The 21,748-nt window shown below is 30.6% G+C and overlaps 1 protein-coding gene across 1 annotated transcript in view; it reads left to right on the top strand.

Moving 5' to 3' along the window:
- Positions 1-21,748, top strand: part of LOC132695604 (semaphorin-1A-like) — a 117,507-nt gene that overhangs the window by 50,150 nt on the left and 45,609 nt on the right. The window contains exon 2 of the mRNA XM_060659955.1: positions 14,502-15,025. Coding sequence (XP_060515938.1) covers positions 14,579-15,025 — 447 coding nt within the window. The 5' untranslated portion in view covers positions 14,502-14,578. The remainder of the gene's footprint in view (positions 1-14,501; positions 15,026-21,748) is intronic.

Below are 21,748 nucleotides of genomic sequence, written 5' to 3'. Positions count from 1 at the left end.
GAATTGAACCCTAAGGTACTTTAATCCAATTTGATATACCGCTATCAGTTTTAACTGATAACTGGTGCCTATTATATAAATATAGAGATAGAGGTTGATCAGGGAGTCCAAAATGCTTTAGTTTAGTGCAGAGTGCTATTGATTCACATGATCAAATCAAACTACCTAGTAGTGAATCATTAGGATAAAATAGTCTCCATCAGCTGGTTCACTTAAAAGGGTTTTTGACAGATTCTGTGCATCATATAATTGGTGTGATGGATATAAGGCAATAAAATATCCAAAAAAGCCCCAAGAATGTCTACTGGGAATCTCAAAGTCTCTCACAATCATTATATGCAGAAAATCATTCTGACTAAATACTTAACCCTATCATCTCGACTAAAGTCATTGGGAAAAACGTATTTTGATGGTTTCTAAGAATTTGTTCGCGTGATAGAATTGGTTATTGTGAATTTACCAACCTCGAAGTGTTGAAAAGTTCTTTCCAATATGTAATAGTGTTATTGAAGTGCTGCTGTGTAGGCTTCGAAATCTTGTACCATTCAGCGGAATTGAATAAAACTTAATAAGGAAATAATTATAACGATTGAGGTATGCGATTGGATATGATAAAAATGTTCTACTGACGGATAATAATAATTACCTTCTAAATTGTTTATTTATGCAGGCAAAACGTTAATTTCATATTAATTCATTTAAACGTACTAACAAGATCGAACGAATGAAGATAAATACTTACGATTGCGACGTTCGAGAGTATTCTATAAATTACCGCTCAGGAAGTTGATTATTTAAAAATTAGAAACCAGTAAATTTTCAACTGACTGACAGCGTTTTCAGTCGGTAATAAATTTTAAGCATTATTTATAAACATCGATACTCGGCAAAAAGGAAGTAATGTAAAGACAGGTAAAATACATTAACTTTATGGAGATAAAATAAAATTGATATGCTGTTAAGCCTTTCGATCTTCAATGCGTCTTTGGTTGTACACGGGATGTTGTTACGAAAAACTTGTATGCATTTAAACGCTTATTATCCCGCTTCCTTCCATGTTTTCGTGGACTCTAGCGGACTCCTACGTTTGGAATTTTTACAACGGTTGTTGAAAACTGATATCGGTGCAAAAGGATATCGCCTTACACGATAAACGAAAATTAATGTATCTTTAAAATATAGAGCTAGCTGAGACGTAAATGACACACGACAGATGTCTGTTAGGGAGTACTCCACCCCTAATCACTTGTACGATTTTGTTTAAAAGAGGGGTGAGGACAGTGGCGCGCATTTCCACGCAGAATTTACTCAACACAAAATTACATTTGCTTTCGTCGTGGGATTTTTCTAGCTACGCTGAATGGATTGATAATTTTTTTTTGCCACTGGGTTAATATACTTTTGGTCAAATTCTTGTTAGTACATTATTTTGTGTGAAATGTTGAACTGTCAAACATTTTGTTTGTGGTTACCCTTATCGAATTTTCTAAATATTCTTCGTTTTTCTAATTCGTGTTGCTTTATAATTTTGTTGTTGAGTAAATAAATAAATACGTAAATACATAAATAAAAAAATAGTTCAAATGTTGCTATTAAATAATGAAAATAATTTTTGGAATTTATGTTGACTTATATCGGCAATGTGCAAAGAAACTTCAAAAACAATGTGTTGATATTTGACTCTGACATCTCGGCATAAGCACTATTGTGTTATATACAGAGTGGATAATTAATTTTTGTGAAAAAGTTATTTGTATTCATCTATTTTTACTACTTTTTTGTTTCTCTTTCACTGGCAAGCATTATTAATGTCGAAATTATTTATTATTCACTTTATATTATAACAATTGATTCTATATTGTGCTATACTGAATTTTTTAATACTCTAAAACATTTTTTGGTATTTATATGGATTTATATATTGACAGCATCTAAGGAAAGTTGAAAAATAATATGTTAGTATTTGACTTTGACACCTGGTTCTCGACATAAGCATTATTGTGTTATATACAGCGTGTTTCAAAACAAGTGCGATAAACTTAATTGGTGTTTCATTTTTTATATTATTCATTTAACAAAAAACTTAAGCAATGATATAAATTTATTTTTTATTTTATTATTTTTGAAATGTTTGACAGCACCCAATTTGGATATGCAATGCTTTGCGTTTTATTTTTTTACTTGGAATTTCTATGATATTGCGCTTTATTTTATTTATTATTTTTTGAGAAATTAAACCTGGTTTATTTTCATATTTATTATCCATTATCCATCAGTTTCAAATAGTCCATTTATAAAATAATAAACTAACTCTATAATAACTAATTCTTGGTACTTATATAAAATTGACTGGCCGTGTAAGCCCCTGGATTATGTAATTTCGTGGGTCAGGGTTCGTTAGTCATGGTTTTAATATGGCGGTGTATATAAACAGCACGCAAAACCAACAAAACTCTCTTCTCAAAGTGGCTATTGCTATAATATTGCATCTTCGAAAAGAGTGACTCAGAAGGCTGTCGATTTGAAAATAAATAAGGGTGGAGTCGAATGAATGTTGTTTATTTGATATAGTGAATTTGAACGTGTCGATATAAAGTGTTTTTTACAATTATTTTAAGATGCTCTCATCGCATTCGGTCGTAGCTAGCGTTAAAGGTTTGTTTACAGCTTATCAATCACTTGAAGCTAATTCCAGACATCTTGCACTTGCTATAAAAACGTGGCATTGATTTTTTTCAGTAATATATGTTGTAGATCATCTTTTTTAATATGTAAGTCGTTTAAAGCGTGTTGTAAAACACGTTTTTAGATAACGAGCTTGCGTTTATTGGAGGCCATTGAAATATATAAATAAAGTTTTATTGAGGTGCAATTATCAAGAATTGCGTTGTAAAAAAAGGAGGCCAACATTCGTCAAGTGGCTTTTCGGCAGCGTATCTTCTTGAGAACGTTTATTTTTGTTTCGTTATTGCTTCTTAATTGCATTAATCCAAAAGTTACGTACAGGATATCCCATGCATTTTTGATACCCAAAATATACGGCATTCGCAATATTTTTATACACTGGCAAGCAAAAATATCTTTTGTAGATACCTTTATTAAGTTAAAAAAACAATACACTTAATTAAGACATGAAATGAAATAGAAAATATTTTTCGAAATGTAATAAGGGTGCTGGAACTGAGATGACTTTTACTTCATGAAAATCCATTTAACAAAATAAATAAGAACTAAAAGTTAAGATTTTCACGAAATTATATATATTCACATGACAATTGTTTCGACAACACCGTCTCTTTATCAAATGTAATATTTACAAACTACCTGCTACTATATATACCGAAAAATGACCATAAAACCGTAATTAAAGTAGTTGTGAGAATTTAAGTTTAATAATGAAGACGTATTTAAATCCAATTGATCGTTAAGCAAATACAATTGAATGTCTCATTTTGTTAATCTCCATGGTTTCCAATAAATTTAATTTTCTGCTTTTTTTGGCTGTATGTAAAATATCAAAATTGTCGTTAAAAATGTGTTTTTCTGCGTTTAAGTGTGTAGCGTAATTAGAATCTATACTATTGTTTTTAAACGCTCTGTTTGTCCAATATAATTTTTAGGATAAGATCTGCATTTAAACCTGTAGACACCTGATTTTTGAGATTTTGGACATTTCGTTTTATTGTTTTTTAAAAATTTGCCTATTGTTTTGTTAGTTCTGAAAGCTATTTTTAAACCACATCTTGACAAAAGCTTTGAAACTTTTGCACTGGTTTCTCCTATGTATGTAATTGTTTGAAATTGTTCGTGTTCTGTATTAGGTTAGGCATGACTGTGTCCGTGTATGAAGTTTTGTGGTAAATGCAAAAATCTAATTTGTTTTCGTAATAGTTAAGTCTAAAAAGTTAGTAGAGTTATCCTGTTCAATCTCGATAGTAAATTTTATACGATTATGTAATGAGTTAATGCAATTTAAAAAAGAATTTAATTGTCTGTCCGTTCCAACAAAGCAAGCAAATACATCATCCACCTATCTATACCACCACAGAAAACTTTTACCTTAAAGGGTGTTCTTGTATGATATTTTCCAAATTATCCATAAAACTCTCGGCTAACAAAGGAGTAAGTGGGTTTCCCATAATCAAACCTTCCTTAGAGATGTAAATCTGTCCATTAAATTCAAATTAATTTTGATCTAAAGATACTATTAAGCAATCTAATAATTCCTGCTTCATCAATGGGTTAACCTGTTTCAGAGTAAAGGTGAAATCTACTAAATCTATCACATCCATAGGTGGAATACTTTGAAATAAGTTTTGTTCATCAAAAGACAATAGTGTTGCGTCAGAAGGGATTTTGATATCTTTAAAATATGTATACGCGGTCAAATCAAGTCAAGATAGTTGATTAAAAAAATTCTCAAAATTTTGCTTGTAAATTTTTCTTTTTTTAATTCTTTTGGGTTTAATCTTTTAAAAATTTTACAATTTATTAACAGGCCAAAAACTTCAAGCACTAATAATCTTTTTTTTAGTTTTGAGTATCCAATTTTCAAATTTCCGAAAATGGAAATTATTTTATAAACTAACTCAAAATTCGCTATTAAAAATCTATTGATTATACTTAATAGCAGCGAGCGTGGCTTATCTGCTCAAAACTAAATCAGTGCAAATTAAAAAGGTCTTTCTTATTCATGGTATAAAAAAATATTTAACCTTGATTTGAAAAAAAAAAATCAATATCAATATATCACAAAAATAGATAGTTGATTTAAAAAAAAATCAAAATTTTGCTTGTCAATTTTCGTTTTTTTTTTATTCTTATGGGGCACACTTTTAAAAATATTAGTTTTGAAAGTTTTTATTTTTTTTTTATTTTACTTAATAGCAGCGAGCCTGGCTTATCTGCTGAAAACTGATCTAAACAAAACTAAACTAATAAAAAATAATATATTTTACTTTTATTTGAAACATTAAAACAACACAAGAATTTTCACTTTTTTTTCTTCTCGATTAAAATATTTGCATAGTTTTTTGTTTCATTTAAAATGTAACACAACCGGGAACTTAATTGCAAAGCAAAAAGATGGGAACTAGCCGGGTCTAATCAAAAATTAACAACCCGTACCTGTTTTTAACTGATCAAATATAATTTTAAAATATTGTGACAATGAGCGACAATCTTAGATTTTTAGTTTATTTTTTAAAACAACAGTAAACAACTATTTTTTTTTGAAAACCCCCTACTATACTCGATCACTCTAATGGATTATGCGAAAAATGAGCCATGTTTTTTTTTCAGAATATGAAATCAAAAATACTATGTAAAAAAATTAAAAACCGTTATAAAAAATTTCTTGATGATTACACTAAAAGAAGCCGCCATGTTATGTGTAATTAAAAATGTCTTCTAACTTTTAAAGTTATCAAATAGAAGTGGTACAGGGATGTTTTAGAACCTACTGTAAGCAATACGGAGAACGATGAGGAAAAACGTCTTTTAGCATTTTGACTTCATTTTTTTAGTCGATTTCGGACAAACCAATTTCCGCAATAGAAAGCTTGTCTTATTGCTTGCTTGCTTGCTTTATTGTTGTTCGAATCGCATATTTACATGGCCATGAACAAAATGTTCATAATGTTTATAAGGTATTACAAGGAGCCACACTTTTAAATGTACGAGTGAATGTACGTGAGCTGTTGATAAATGGGCTTCATACGCGTACCGCTTGACAAAAAGTTGTCGCTTCTGCATGATAACTACCACATTTATTTATGTACATCGATGGCGTGTGTTTGGATACGCGATTATCATAAAAAATCTTCAGTAATGCTAATGAGACCGATGCTATCATGTTGGAAATATTAATATCGATTGACTCTTCTTTAATGCATTTTACGCCGATGACACCAATTTTGTAATTGATTAAATAATTTTCGGCATCGACTAGATAAATATCCATTATTAGTGGTAAACTATATGGCATGATATCATTTTTAGGCGTGTATGTAGTAAAGGTTTACGACGCATTTAAAACTTGGGGTGTTTTTTTATAAACATTAGCGGTTCACCTTTTGCACATAAGTTATATGAAAATGAAAGCTGACTCTCGACACTTGTATCTCCGAAATGCCATAGGGAAGGAGCTCAAATTAGGACAAACTTGCGTATTATTGATTTATTATTATTCATAATAAGTTCTAGCAGTAAGTTGATTTCTAGAAAAGAGAAAATCGGAATCCAATGTCCAGGATATCCATTGTTATCTCTATGGTATCGCTCAAAAATGAATCAAAATAAAAAAAAAACACCCAACCTTTACTATCTACTTACAGTTAATAATTAGGACATCACAAAACATCACAAACAAAACCAAGAGACCTAAGAAAATCATAACTACACACCAGAAATCTGTCTCCTCAGTGAATAACTAGTCTGTATCCTCTGTGTTCTATGAAAACATCTGGAAAAGAACAGGTAGTGTCAAAACAAAAGAAAATAGTATCCACTGTTTAATGTTTTTTTACAGACTGTGGACTGGATTTTTCTTGTTTAGCAACCTACTGTTGCTTAGTTCAGTTCGTTGATCAGTTAATTCAGATATTCAAATTCTTGTGGCATATTTTGAGCCAATTAAATATTATTTGTAATGCAATTTCCTTTTTTTTTCTGTACTTAACCACTTGACCTCCTTCAGTTTATGGGAGGGTCTTTCACCTTTATGAATGTCGTAAACGGACCTTAAATACTGCTTATGTGGATTTTCTATTCTATTAATATCTACCTACCCTTCATCACCACAAATTTTTCTGGTTCAAACCTTAATATATTACCTAATTCTATATCTAAATTACTGCTTTGTTATACATCACAAGACTCCAATTCCAACTATAGAAGAACAAAAACTCGAAAAAGGGTAAGAGCTGAAGTCTATGAATTCAGTGTGAATATAAACATATTCATATACACCCATGTGAAGGTCTATCCAGAATGCGTTTCCATTTGCTGAGCTTAAATGAACCAGATGCATCGAGCATGTTCATGCAGCCTTGGTTTAACCTAGATGAAGCTCTATAGCTATGAAGTAAGTCACGATATATCCTCTGACGGACAGCAGGTTCAGTGGATGTTACATAGTTTTATATAAATTAATGCAGAACCTTTGTTTTTTCAATTAAACCAGAAAAATGAAATATAAGAAGGTTTGAAACTATGGAGGACGTAAACGCAGAAAACATTTAATTATTCATGGAAGTTCAAAGAATTATACAAAAATTTAATGAATCTAGAAGTCTACTTCAATCGTTTTTTGAACACACGTCGTATCTGTATCTGTATTGACGGTACAAGTTCGTCAAATAAACCCCTGTATTTTCCTATTGGTTGAGATGTGGTGGTATTATTTTTTATAAAATATAGGTATAATTTTTTTAGTTTTGAATCTGGATATTTTAAAAACCTTTCCAAAAAATTTGACAAATATGTAGTTTTGAAATCCGGACCAAAGATATAGGGTGGCTCGTTTAAAAAAATACGAAAACATTCCATTGTTGTTATTTTTTGTTTTTGTTCTTAACAACTTCGGAAAGTTAAGAAAAAACTATAAACTATGTAAGAACTTTTGCTTTTCAAATAAAAAACCTAAGAGTAGTGGCGAATTATGACGAAACACCCTGTACATCGAGCAAATCCCGCTCGCCGGCGTGTAAAACTATAAATCGTTAAAGCAAAATAAAACTAAGAGTGAAATTAACTTTCGGATGAACAGTTACAAAGGCTAAAGGAAGATAAGGCAAAAAAATGGTTACGCGACATTAGCATAATCAAATTTTTAATTCTCGTTAAACCGTTAATTTATAAAACACATTTAAAACGAATAAGTTAAAGCCTCGATCCCGTTAGACGAATGTTAAGCCTACCTTTTACTTTATATTAGTATGGTCGTCGATAGATAACGAATGTGTGTGCCCATTTGCAGCTTGGAGACCGATTATAACTGAAAATTGTCTTTTTGTTGCGTGTTCTCTTTTATTTTTTAAATTATTGTTTTACTCTTCGTGTCGGTAATATTCCCGTTGATTCATAAATAAATCGGAGTTTCGAGCGTTGTGATTCATCATTGTCGAAAAATGGATTGCTTTTTTTTTTTATTTGCCTCCGGTCACAATTGTCATCCGGTGTAAAATTTGCTTCGATTCGGTGGAAACTTTAAAAGCATCGGAATGTGTCATGCGTAATTATTTTACAACATACTTTTACGTAATTTGATTGCGGTTCGAATGGAATAAATAAATATAATAAATAAAGTATAGTTTTCTTCTTCAGATATTACGATTAAATTTATCAAACTACAAGTCAATGCAAGAAAGAAAATCCTGAACACTTTTATTTTCCCAATCTATTAGATTTAAATTGAAGTCAGCTTCGCAAATAACTTTATCACACTCACAAAAAATCAAAAAACTGCCCTTCCGGTGGTCGATAACGACAACTGTTCCAAATATACTGTTTGTGAAGAATTTATAGTATCAAATTTTAATATACATACCTACTCCAACACCTCTTGGGATTCTATCTACTCTTACAAAAGTATAACCTATTATTTAAATTACCTGTTTTTGATGTCCACACTGGCGACAGGTCAGGCAACTGTGTATATGTGCTTTATTTGTTTTTTTTTCTGTATGTTTTTTATACACACTTGAGAGATCGGGGGTATCATGTTCGGAGAATATAAATCTGGTTCTTTGCGGTAAATTGGTTATCCGATATGTGTGTTTAAACAGTTTTTGTTACTAACCTAGGTTCAAGCTGTATGCGTTAAATCCGCATTTTTCCGTGTGAAACGTATCACTTGTTCTCCAAATCTTTTTTAATATTATTTATTGGTTTATTATCGGAGTTGTCTTGTCTTTAATATCTTGTTGCAATTTGAAGTTTTGTGTATTTTTTCTTTGGTTCACTTAGTTGCATTGTCAATTTTAACCAGAATGTTTACACTAAGTTTTAAAAGTGTTGTTAAGGGCCACTTCCCTTTATAAATCGCACTTACTCTATTATCTATCTACAGCGGTTAAAATTACAATTATTTTTTTTAATCATCTAAAATTTTTCGTTTTTTCTTATACTCTTTTGTGTATCATTTTCGTTCATTTTACCGACAGAAATGTACTTTCTTATTTAATTTCGGGTCCAGTACTTGAACTTTAATGCAGAGATCAACTTTGTCAACTGATCTATTTTTTTTCAAGGTATGTTATTTAAATTCTTCTCCTTCACATAACTGTGTACTGCTATTTTCCTTACTTGGTCTAATAACTAATAATTCTTTAGGAGAATCTAGTTTTTCCAAATCGCCATATGAGAACACAACGCTGTTTAAAATCAGTGGGCTCACAGAAAAAAAACATGAGTAAATACGTTTTAAAAATAAAATTTTGCAAAAGACGCGTTGCTTTGGATATCTTCAGAACCTTCCTAATATTTTGTTAAAAGAAAATGTATTTGCCGATCTGATTTTTTCTTTCTGTGAGCTTTTCTTTATTTATTTAATTTTATTAACTGTAATAATCTAATTACAATGATCAAGTACAACTAAAGGAATAACAAATTGTGAAAAATATGTTATAAAACTAGAAGATAGAGCAGAAGCAGTAACTCTCTCGTAATCTCATCGCTCTGCCCTAAAGACTATGAATGCTATAGCTGCAGAATGTTCCAAAAAAGTGTTTTCGCCACTAAGGTGCTGGCTGAAAGAAACTGTTATCTTAAATAACATTACTTCAATAAATTAAATACTGTTCGCCATTAGACAAGTAAGAAATGTATGATGTTTTGGTGTTTTCAGTCAATTAGTATTCCGGATTATTTATTATTATTATTATATAAAAATCCTGGTATATAAGTTTAAACGCTAATATGGGATCCAGGAATTCGCTTGTCGTCATTAGCTGGTAATAAATTTTAATATGACGTGGATAAACTACTTAAATAATTCCGGGAATCTTCCAGAAAATAAAATGTATTTTTTTTTGCCGAATAATTTAGTTTAAATTAGCAATAACGTAATATTTACGTTATTATTACATCGTTAAACTTTAACATACGTTCGGCATGACGGTTTCGAATTTGAAGCTTTAATTCACAGAGGCGAACTATTTGGTTTCGGTTTTTTGTGAAACGCTTTTTACTATACGCATGAAAACCTGTGGTTTCCTTATCCCGTTGTAATAAAATTTTCGCCTAGTAACGTATAATTCCCTGAAACGCTTTCTCTTTAATCGGATTTGTTAATTTTATTCTTTTTTTTTTTTGATTAGGTGTTCGGAATTTTGTCGACACGTCATTAGTGGTTCATTTTATATTGCCCGTTGGTATAATACCGAATGTATTATATTAATTGATGGTTTTATGGTTTTAAATACGATTATGAAATAGTCATTTAATTCTACGAATTGTGGAATTTCTCGCGAAGTTTTAGTTATTCGAATAGTAGCGTGCACATTTTTTAACACGACACGTTCTGGTCAATTAACCTAATGGTCGTTAAACGACAAACGAAAGTAAATAGAGGTGAATAAACAGTTATATCGAAGTGTCGTTTCAAAAGTAAAATAATCGAGAAAACCAAATGTAAATTGAAAAACTGTCGTTTGCTTTGGTCAATTCTATGCTGTGCATTTTATGTTTGTTGGTTGAGTAAATCACTATATACACATAAATTACTACAAATTATTAAAATTACGTATTATTAATTAATGAGGTTTGAAATAAGTGGTTTTTTATTTTTGTCTTGTGCCTAGGAAGGAATGAGTTTTAAAGGGACTATATCCACCGTGGTTATACAATTCTCACTAAGCATAGAACCAGGTTATTGTATTATTTATTAGCTACTGCTTGAGTTTATTCTTAAATTGAACATGTAACACGTTAAATATTTTTGGTAACCGATAAAAAGTTTATTTTTGGAATTTTGTTTTGGAATAATGCAGTTATTATTTTGTTTGATTCATTTGTAATACATGCATCACCTTCAAGACATATTGTTGAGTTACAATCACTGATTTAATTATACTCTAATCGGCTGCACTGTAATGGGTTTTTCTAATTTTATTTAGGATGTATTCGGCATTCTCTTGACGTCTTAAATTTGAATCTTTAATGAATCCAAGATATTTCGTGTTATTAATTTTATTTCATTTAAAGGTAGAGTTGCAGTGGGGCGATTTTAACAGCCACTGACTTTTGTTATTGAGAAACCAAGAAACTTTGCTTTATTAACGTTTTGCTATGCCAACTTTATGACTATGGCGGTGCCATCTGCAAAACAGACCATGTCTCCCTGCCCCTTGAATCTAATTAAAGACCACTGAGCCAAACACCGTTCTGAGATCTGTTCAAGAGCTTATGAGAGCGTTATTAGTTTTTACACTCTGTTTGATATATAAGGCCGGAATAGTTTATTAACAATATCAGCATGTATATGATGTTTTTTTGATCACTTATATTCTCTTAGTGTGCGGTTACCAAGGACATTCATATTTATTTATTTTTGTGCCATAGTGACATTTGTCGTAAATGTCGTAAGAAAAAAGATATAAGTTGTCAAAGAAAGCCTGAAAATGTCTAATGGTCATGAACAACTAACTATATTTGCGATATTACAGTTGTTTACTTTCCATCGCTCTTGGTCTCACCAGTTTTCTGCTCGTCAAAAACTTCTGGGTCTTCCCATCTCTTGTGCATCTAGTTTGTCATTTTCTTTATCTATTCTATTCGTTGCTATATTCATTCCGTTCCGTATACCCTTGTTTCTTACTCCAATACTTTTTACTATTGGTTTCTATATTTTAACTTTGGTGGTTTCTGCTTGCTCCACAGAACTGAATTTAGCCGTCCAGTTGCTGATTTATTCGGCTCTTGATCTCTTGAGTGCTTGAGCCATCACTGATCAAGATATTTCTGGGTGGAGCTGTAGATTTTTTTGTACATTTTCATCTATTTATGGTTAGCCATGTAGAATACACCATTTTCTTCGGGTAGCAGTTTTTCGTGATTTAATTTCCACTGTGTATGCTATATTAAGTTTATTTTTAGTATTCAGTATTTGCCATGCTTTAGTCGCTTTTCTTGTTCCAATGTTTTTCTCGATAAATTTGCATCTAGATTTACGTTTCTATTTTGCTCTAGTCACCTCTTTTTATCTACTAGTTATTCGTACATTGCCTCTCCGTCAGAATATGCAAGTTCCATTAATTTGGAGCTTATTCTTAATTGATAATGATATTCGTGTTGTCTCGTGTTCATTTGTTGAAGATTCTAGGGAAACCATATATTTGCTTGCATTAATAAATAAATAATTAATATAGCTAAAATTACGCAAGATAGACATTATAGTTTGTTTTTGTTTAAATCTGACTGGAAAAAAACTCTCCCTAAGCAAATAAGCCAATGACAGAATGATAAATTTAAATGGTTTATGGTAGCTTATTGTTGCAGGCGTTTTTCATTTATTTTTCTATTGATGGTATTTAATTAGTTATATTGGATTGTTTAATTAATATTCTAAATTATTAAGCCGTGTATATTTTTCAATATATAACCATTTCCGTGCTTATGTAATTACGATTATACGAAAGATAATGCTGAACTATAGACTTCTATTTTATTGTAGTAATATTGCAGAAGGATCGCACCAAATGGCGTTCAGTATTCTCATTAATTTTAATGTGAACTTTACGACGAATTTTTAAATGGGTCTTTTAGAAAGTGCAACCGTAATTAATTTGGATAATTACACTCGTTTTTACTTTGACTTTTGTCATAGGTCGGGCAGTGGGTTTTGTCGCGTCATTGTGAAATCCGTGCAGTACTCGAGTTTTCTTGGTTATCGATTTACGATCTTGTCGGGAGCCACTTGGTTCAAACTTTTTGAAAATTTTTCGGTGATTTAAAAGTGATGTAATGCTTCTTGAAATACGTTTGTTTGGATGAGGTAGAGAATTTTTTTAGTCAGTTTCAGTGTACGAAAAGTCTACGGGAAAATCGCGAAGCTAACAAAAATGAAAATTTTTAAAATTGCTGTCACGTGGTAGTTTGAACGAAATTTTTCCGATAACACCAGTAACTTTTGAAAATGGACGATTTTCTATATTTCGATGTGCCGATAAGCAGCCATATTGTAAATATGGCGCCTTAAATCAGTTTTTTATTAATATCCGTCCCACTTAACGGCAAAAATATTGTTGTTTTCTTTAATTTTTTCGTTTACATATCCAAGTTAACGCTTAAAAAGTAAGACAAATAAATTGTAGAAATTAAGTTTTACTTGACAATGTCAGTCCATTGAGGCCCCGCTAAATTACTAAAATTACGAGATTAAGCTGCTCAAAGAGATAAATTACCAACTAATAATCCCAACAATAAAATAGTTTTTTTTATTAAAAGCATAGTAACGTTAGTAACTACATTTTAATGTTCTTTGAATTTTTCGTTGTCGTTTCTGATTTCCTGACACATTAAACGACATTAAATAGTCTTTTATCTTTCATACAAACATTTAATTATTGTGTATATTTTTATAGAATTAGCTATTTATTTATCTTTACAATAATACAGAATCCCACGTATAATGTAAACCAAAGTTTTTAGTTAAAATTACTAGTTACTAATTGGTTAATGTTACTTCAGATTTACCGTAATTTTTATTTTAATCCGTAATGGTCTGAATCCACAGATATGAAATTATCAGAGGTGGACTAGGAAATATTATAGATTTTTGTATTTCCTTTTGGCTACATTTATTTACAAGTTTAACAAAAGTTTTTTCTAATTTCTATAGGAATTTAATTTCTTGATTTTTTTCAATCTGTTTTAGGAAAATACTTCAAAAAATCGAAGTACGAATACGAAGTACATAAACTTAAATCAAATAAAAACCAGTGTCTGGATGACTCTACTTTTTTAGGTCCGAATATTTAAAGAAATATGTTTTAAATCTGCATATAGAACATATCTGTCCAATTGTAAATAGGGCATTCAACAAAACCCATAGCAGTTTTGGAATCACATCTTCATCGAAGATTTTGAGAGATACTTGTCACTACTTGTACAAGTAGCAAATCTGTTGATAGGTGGTTAGTGGTGTTTTGAATGTAAGGAAGGACAACACTAGCAGGTGTTGTGTTATAATATTTTAAAAGGAATCTAAAGAAATATGGGTTGATAGGCCAATGATTTCTTACCAGAAAATAATATCCACTTTTTTCTCGTCGTTTATTGATTATTTCTGGTTTATTTTGTTCAGGAATCTGATACGACGTTTTTTGTATCTTGTGTTCACACGATAGGTAATAAAGGTCATTATTATGATTATTATAAATCCAGAGAATTTGAGATAGCCTTGACGACTTTCAATACAATTTAAAATTAAACTCTTCCAAAAGTTTCGCGTTTATTCTCGTTTTCCATCCAAACTAAGAGTGTTTCTGTCTTTGTTTCAGGTCCATTGTGGTGGAAAAACAACGACGTAGTCGGAACTGAAGCGAATGCGAAGGAAAAAGAAAAAAAACACGATACCATGTCTATAAGTGCCTTGCAGTGCCTCAAAATCAACACATGCCTACCTTTGTGTTTAGTATTATATTTTATAAACGTTTGCCAGGCGTGGCTGCCCGATACAAACACGAAATTAATTAACAATGTAAATAAGTTATCCAGCGTTAGTTTTAAAGGGAACAACAGTTTCCTCGATCATTTCACCGTCTTGTATCAAGACCAGGAAACTATATTATTGGGGGGCCGTAATAGGGTTTATAACTTGTCGGTGTTTGATTTCGTCGAAAGGAAACATTTCGGAATCCAATGGCCTTCGTCCGAAGCCCACGGCCAACTTTGCAATCTCAAAGGCAAAAACGAAGACGAATGCCAAAATTACATCAGGATGTTGTTCCATACGGGACCTGGTCGGATTTTAATCTGCGGCACCAACTCGTTTAAGCCCCTGTGCAGGAATTACTTCTACAAGGTTAGTAAACATTTATTGTAATTTCGTTTTATTGACCCCTTTTGCGTTGAACTTCATTCTGGTACGAATTGTGACGTTTCATTGCGTGTTTGAGAATGTTGGTACAAACCTTGTAGGTTGGATAATTTGGATATTTTTTGAAAAGACTTGATTATTATTTATTGCCTTCAATTATTTGATTTTCGGCTCTTTGCGATAAATTTTGATTTGATAAATTCAAATTTAATGATACAGCGATAATTTAAGATCAGGCCATCAACATGTGATGTTTTTAGATTTGTACTGATTAATTTGTATGCAATTATAAATTTAGCAATAATATTGCAATAAAAGTGTCAAAATTACAAAACTACAAAGCGTTGTAGCTTCACAAAGTACAAAAAAAAGACTAAATCTTCACTACACTGCACTGCAGTAATATTGGTTTTTAAAGAAATGTTTCAAACGATTTTTATTTGTTATCGATCTGAGATGCAGGCACGGACTATTATTTGAAAATGCCGCATTGAACTCTCCCTAAATTGACTCCAGTTTGATAAGAATGCGATATGTATTTGCCTATGTATTCATTATTAAAGAGGATGTAATTGCAAATAGTATAAATGTAAGGCTTTCTTCCAGCAGATGAGATTTTTGGAAGATATGATGTTTAAGATATTTTTTTTGTGGATATTTATAATAACTGTGTCTTCCAATCCAATCCAGTCTTGCCATACTTTATATATATATATATATATATATATATATATATATATATATATATATATATATATATATATATATATATATATATATATATATATATATATATATATATATATATATATATATATATATATATATATATATATATATATATATATAATTTTTATTATGTTATATGACTTTATTGTATTACAAACTACAAAATGCGAAGTTGAAGTTGCACTTCCTCACCTTAACCCACAAGAGCTGTATTTTAATTATTGGTTAATTATTAGCTTAGTTAAGCCCGTGCAATATATAACTAAGACACAAATAATACCAAAGAAGAGAAAAAAGACCGAGAAAAGCGCATGTGCGAATTATTATTATTTATAGCAACAGTGTCAGTCCCAGAAATTTACCGAATCCATTTCTGGATAAAAGTAAACTAACAACAGCAGTTTTCCTAGACTAAGGTAAGGCTTTTTATATGGTAGGCCATCAAATTCTGCGATGAGTGTAGGAGGTTATATTTATTAATTGCATGTGTGTAGGGATGAAAAAAAAATTTATATTATTATAAGAAATGAATGAGCATATGTATTCTTTCTTGTATTGTTTCTTATTAGTACATTATTATTATCGTTTTACTTCGCACTGCGTACAAATGATTTCAGCTCTAAAGGGGAGTTGAAGTTTAGATCTACAACACTGTATTTTTTTAGCTGATAAATAAATAAATAAATATGAAATAAACACTATCATGTAAAAAATTAATTAGAAGACTCTTTTAAATAGTCCATTATTTCAGCTTTTAAATCTTTGATCCTTCTGAATTCCCAAAGATATAAGGACATCTCATTTAAACACTGTCAAAATTTTATCTGATTTCTGCACCTCTGCTATTCAGTTTCTTTTCAGAGAAATATTGCCTATTAGACTTAATGTGTCATTAAGCAAAGACACAACTAGAGGAAAAGAAATGTTAGAGTAATTTTTGGAACGGCAAGATTTTGTATCGCTGTAGTTCTATATTCCGATTATATCTAAAGTAAACAAAAAAAAATAGAATTTTTACGTTTACCATTTATTATTCAAAGCGAAATTTTACAAGCAAGATAAGTTAATAAATACCGGAGTGTATGTTTCTTGAGTTACTTTCCCGATTGAACGGGAAGTTGGAATTTTCTTTTTTGAATTTCTTCGTTCAAAATTTCGCACTCTTTACGAATCGTTTCAATTTTTTGTTCTGGCAACGCCTTCATTAGTCTTCTGCAAAAGAACTGGATGAATTTTCATCGAGGCAAATGGTAGCGGATTACTTGTCTCGCAATAAGTTTTCTTTAAAATCCAACCAGTCGACTAACTGCTCAAGGTCTAAACATGCCAAATCCTGCATCCCTTCTACGACTTTTATCAAATTCGTTGCCATTTTTTATGCCAAATTGCTGCGTCTTACAAGAATTTTTTCAGCACACAAACAACAATAATCTGACAGGGTGAATAATATCAAATGTCAAAGCCATCACCTACTGTCAGAATCATGGCTAAAGTGATAATTTAAGTTTTTTATCCTTTAGTCTTTTGCGTCTTTTTTAATAGTTCACATTCACTTAGCTAATCGAGCGCCGAAAAGTTTCCAGAAAATACATGAAATACTTTTTTGTTTAATGAAAAACCGTTGAAAAGGAAAAAATAACAAGCATCTCAATGATTTCGCCATCGGAATTGCAGCTATTGGCATTTTCGCAAAATAATTTTCAATAATGAACGACTGGGTTATCGGCCAAACTAAAGGTCGCATTGCTGATGGAATTAAACGATAAGGCTTACAATATACTTCTGGGAACTTATTGTAATATTTGTTAATAGGTTTTTATTGTGTAAGCCGTATTACATTTGCGATATACGCGATTAATTCGAACATACACTTAATAAGTATGTCTTTCTTTTTCTAAATTAAATGAATCCATAATTTGTGATCACATCTAAACCAAACAGATTTTACAATATTTTAATTTTTCTAAAAAAAAAATACTGGTCCGCTATGACTTTTGAAGGTAAATAGATCCCTCATATTTGATGTTAGTGTTATTTGAATTGGATGCTAGAGGGTGTTTTAAATATACGAATATATTTGGATCATTTTAAATTGAGAAATCTCTAATTTGCTGCCCTTGCTGATTATTTTAACGTAGGCTGTATTATGCTGAAGGAAACTGTGAATATCTTGCGTTTATTCTATAGATGAAAAATTAATAATAACAAATAAAATACACATTATAAATGGAATATATAAGCATTGGATCCGGGGGTTGTAGTGTAGTTGTTTAACGTGTTGAATGTCGAAATATTTTTATATTTTAAAAACAAATCTGCCTGATTTGTGTTATAAATCATATACGTGTAAAGTAGTCAACAAATATTATTTTTAAATTGAGGACGCAAACTTATAATATCAAGGATATCATAATTTTGAGACGATTATTTTATATTGTCAAATGGAATGTATGTTACGTGGATGATGCTATCTCAGAAGTAGATTTTGAAATTTAGAAATAAAAATTTGAAACAATTTAAAACAAGACTATTTAATAATAATAATAATAATAATAATATTTTTTTATTAGCTTGGGATGCTGCATACAAAAACAATTGTTTACAAAGTTTTACAAGGGTATCATAATTTTGAAACAATTATTTTATAAATTACGACACATCGATATTATCAATTCGAATGTATGTTACGTTGATGATGAAGATGATGCAATCTCAGAAGTAGAATTTGAAATTTAGAAATAAAAATTTGAAACAATTTAAAACAAGACTATTTAATAATAATAATGGTAATATTTCTTTATTAGCTTCGGATGGTACATACAAAACCAATTGTTTACAAAATGCATGAAAAAAGAAAACCAACAAACAACATAACTATAACCAGAAATCAGTATATAGGCAAAATTAAGGTGAAGCAGTGATTTATACTTAAAATCTCACATATTTCCTCAACATAGTTGTAAAGTTATTGAAATTATCAAAATTTTTCAAGGTATTTAAAAATATATATTTAAATAAAATATAAAATAAAATCATTGCGATTTCTCGTATAGTAATTATACACGCTGTTAAAATATTAAAATTAAAATATTTAAACGTATATCTGGAAAATATCATATTCATTTTTGAAGCATATTGAAATTCTGAATTTAAATTGGTGTCCTTAATTTAAAAATATTTAAATTTAAATCGAGTACAAAAATATTGGAGCAATACGTAAGCTACAATTAAAAATTTAATTTTTCAAAGAAACTTCCACAGGCTACTCTATCACTTTTTACAAAATTTCTGGATGCCTCCTGCGTCGGTTTTTATTTACTCGAACTAGCTAACGTTTCGCCAATCATCCTGTTGGCTTCTTCAGAGTTTGACTGAAATTTTCTAAAAAGTAATAAAGAATTTGTTTTTTTCTGTGTTCTCTATCGTTGAATTTAAAGATAAAGTACACACAGTTTTCTTCCTAGTTTAATATTTAGTTTTGATTAATACTTTAATTGTGATATGTTTTGTGATATTTTTGTTGTGTAATTTTGACTTGCTACAATTAATCTCTTTAAAAAAAATAGAAAAATAGAACATCTTTTATAATCGAGTTTCTTTATTTTTTTTGTAACTTAGTTATTTGTGACCCCCTCTCCCAGCCAGTAATATGTATCGCAATCACTCGATCATGTAAGATATACATAAATTAAATATTAAACAGCATGCGGTCGGGTTAAAACTGAGTCCGTAGACGCAGTTTTACTTTTACTTGTCTTATTACCCGATTTAAAATTAAAACAAATGACAGGAAGGCCAGGTGGTCGGAGAACCTGAACCAGATCATGCCGGATCGCCGTCTAATATAACTTCTTCGGCGGCCATTGTTAACGCCCGCGACAATATTGGCCGTTTTCATTTGGTCGTGCCCAGTCAAAAGAAAAAAAAATCGATTGACCTTACTATTTCGTCAGTGATGTGTGTCCGCAATGTTCGACGCGTGTAGGTTTTGTTCGAAATGAACTAATTATAATTTTCGACGGTACTGGCGCGTATAACGTTTCACATTAACCTTATAAGATGAATAGCTATTATTTCATCTCGCGAGGTAATTTTTTACAATAACCCGATTGGCACATTTGCCCTTCTCCAATGTTGTTTCAGATAATCAGAGGAATATAGGAAGCGGACAAATAATTACAACGCAAGACAATCAAATAAAAAGGTGGGCAGGCGATTTCAAAGATTATTTAAAGAGGAGGCATCAAAAGAGCTGATATAAGGGAAGAAATACTGACGCTCAATAAAGAACCGAATCAGAAAAAATAGAAGAAATTATAGGAGCCATTAAGTTGATCGAATACTGGGAACTTTAGTCCAGAGGAAAACTTTCCTACTGACTGGAAGACGGGAATTATTATAAAAATTAAAAAAAAATGAGAAGTTAAAGTTCGCAGTATCTGGAGAGGAATACATTTAAATACTACAACATTTTATAAGATAATAGTATTTAGAATTAAAGAAGAATCGAAAAGGAAAAATAACCAATATTGTTAAGGATAAAAACGAACAAATAATTACAACGCAAGGCGAGCGAATAGGAAGGTGGGCAGGCTATTTCAAAGATTATTTAAAGAGGAGGCATCGAAAGAGCTAAATTAAGTGAAGAAATACCGACGCTGAATATAAAAACCGAATCAGAAAAAATAGAAGTAATTATAGAAGCGATGAAGCATGAAAATGCCAGAAAGTTGATCGAATACTGGGAACTCTCTTCTAGAGGAAAAGTTTTTCCAATGATTGGAAGACGGGAATTATTATAAAAATCTCAAAAAAAGGAGGGATTTAAAGGTTGCACTAACTGGAGAGAAATAACTTCAAATAGGATAATAGCTAATAGGTAATAGAATTAAAGAAGAAGCCAAAGGAGAAAAATAAGTAATATTGTTAACGCAACGCAAGACAGGCAAATACAAGGCATTGAATGAAGTTAACATAAATGAAAGAAATAACGAAGCTGAATATGAAAACCGAATATAGTTTATAGTTTTTATATGTTATCGCTTAATAATTTTTTTCTTATTTAATCAATGTTAGTGGGTTCCAAAAAAGTGGATTGCCGTGGCCTTTTTAAAATATGTTTCTATTCGCTTTCTATCTTTCATGATATTCGAAGAAGTACTACGCTTTTTCGAGGAATTTCCATTTGAATTTATGTTAATCACTTCCTTCGCGATTGTAAAAACTCGCTAAAACGAATTCCCATCATACTACATAGCCTCTCGCCATTTAAACACAATTCAACCTTAGCGAATACTCGAATAGTCTAACTGTTAAAGGCGAAGTCCCATAAAAACGTCTGTCTTTATAAAAGGAAGTTTTTACTAAAAACCGAACGAGTTTCATTTGGGGATCAATTATATTCTCATAAAAGTCGGCCATGAATCACTTGGTCATTCTCGATTCTGGTTGCAGAGTGAAGTTTTTTTTTTTTATATGTTATCTTGCCAAATCTGATGTTTCCTTTTATTAACATTTCGGACAGGTTCGAAGCCCACCTCTTTCATTATTAATTCAATTGGTACTTACGTGCCAAATTATTTACCAACACAAGTGCCTTTGTGTATTTTGTAACTTGTTAATCGGTGCGTTGTCCTTTTCTAGTCTCGTGTATTAATTTGTTTTTCTTTCCGACTCGTATGAAATTTAAATAAGCATTTAAGTTCGTGATTTTATAATGTTGTTATCGGAATATCAGCATACTAAGAATCTTTCTAAAAAAAATCTAAGTAGGATATGGATTATTAAATTATTGCTTTGTAGTTTTTGGTAGTGAAAAATTTGCATCACATTAATTACCTAAACTTATTATTTGTTTCTATATATTACAACTTTGGTGCTTAAATGCGATTTTTTGAAGTTTATAGGTTATATTTTCAACTCGTTGGGTCATTGTTTTATTTCATTTATTTAGAGTATTTTTTTTAAAGTATATTTAAA

The sequence above is a fragment of the Cylas formicarius genome, unplaced genomic scaffold (assembly GCF_029955315.1).
Source record: "Cylas formicarius isolate icCylForm1 unplaced genomic scaffold, icCylForm1.1 PGA_scaffold_12__32_contigs__length_19106922, whole genome shotgun sequence".
Taxonomy (NCBI): domain Eukaryota; kingdom Metazoa; phylum Arthropoda; class Insecta; order Coleoptera; family Brentidae; genus Cylas; species Cylas formicarius.
This window is presented reverse-complemented; position numbering and strand designations above follow the sequence as displayed.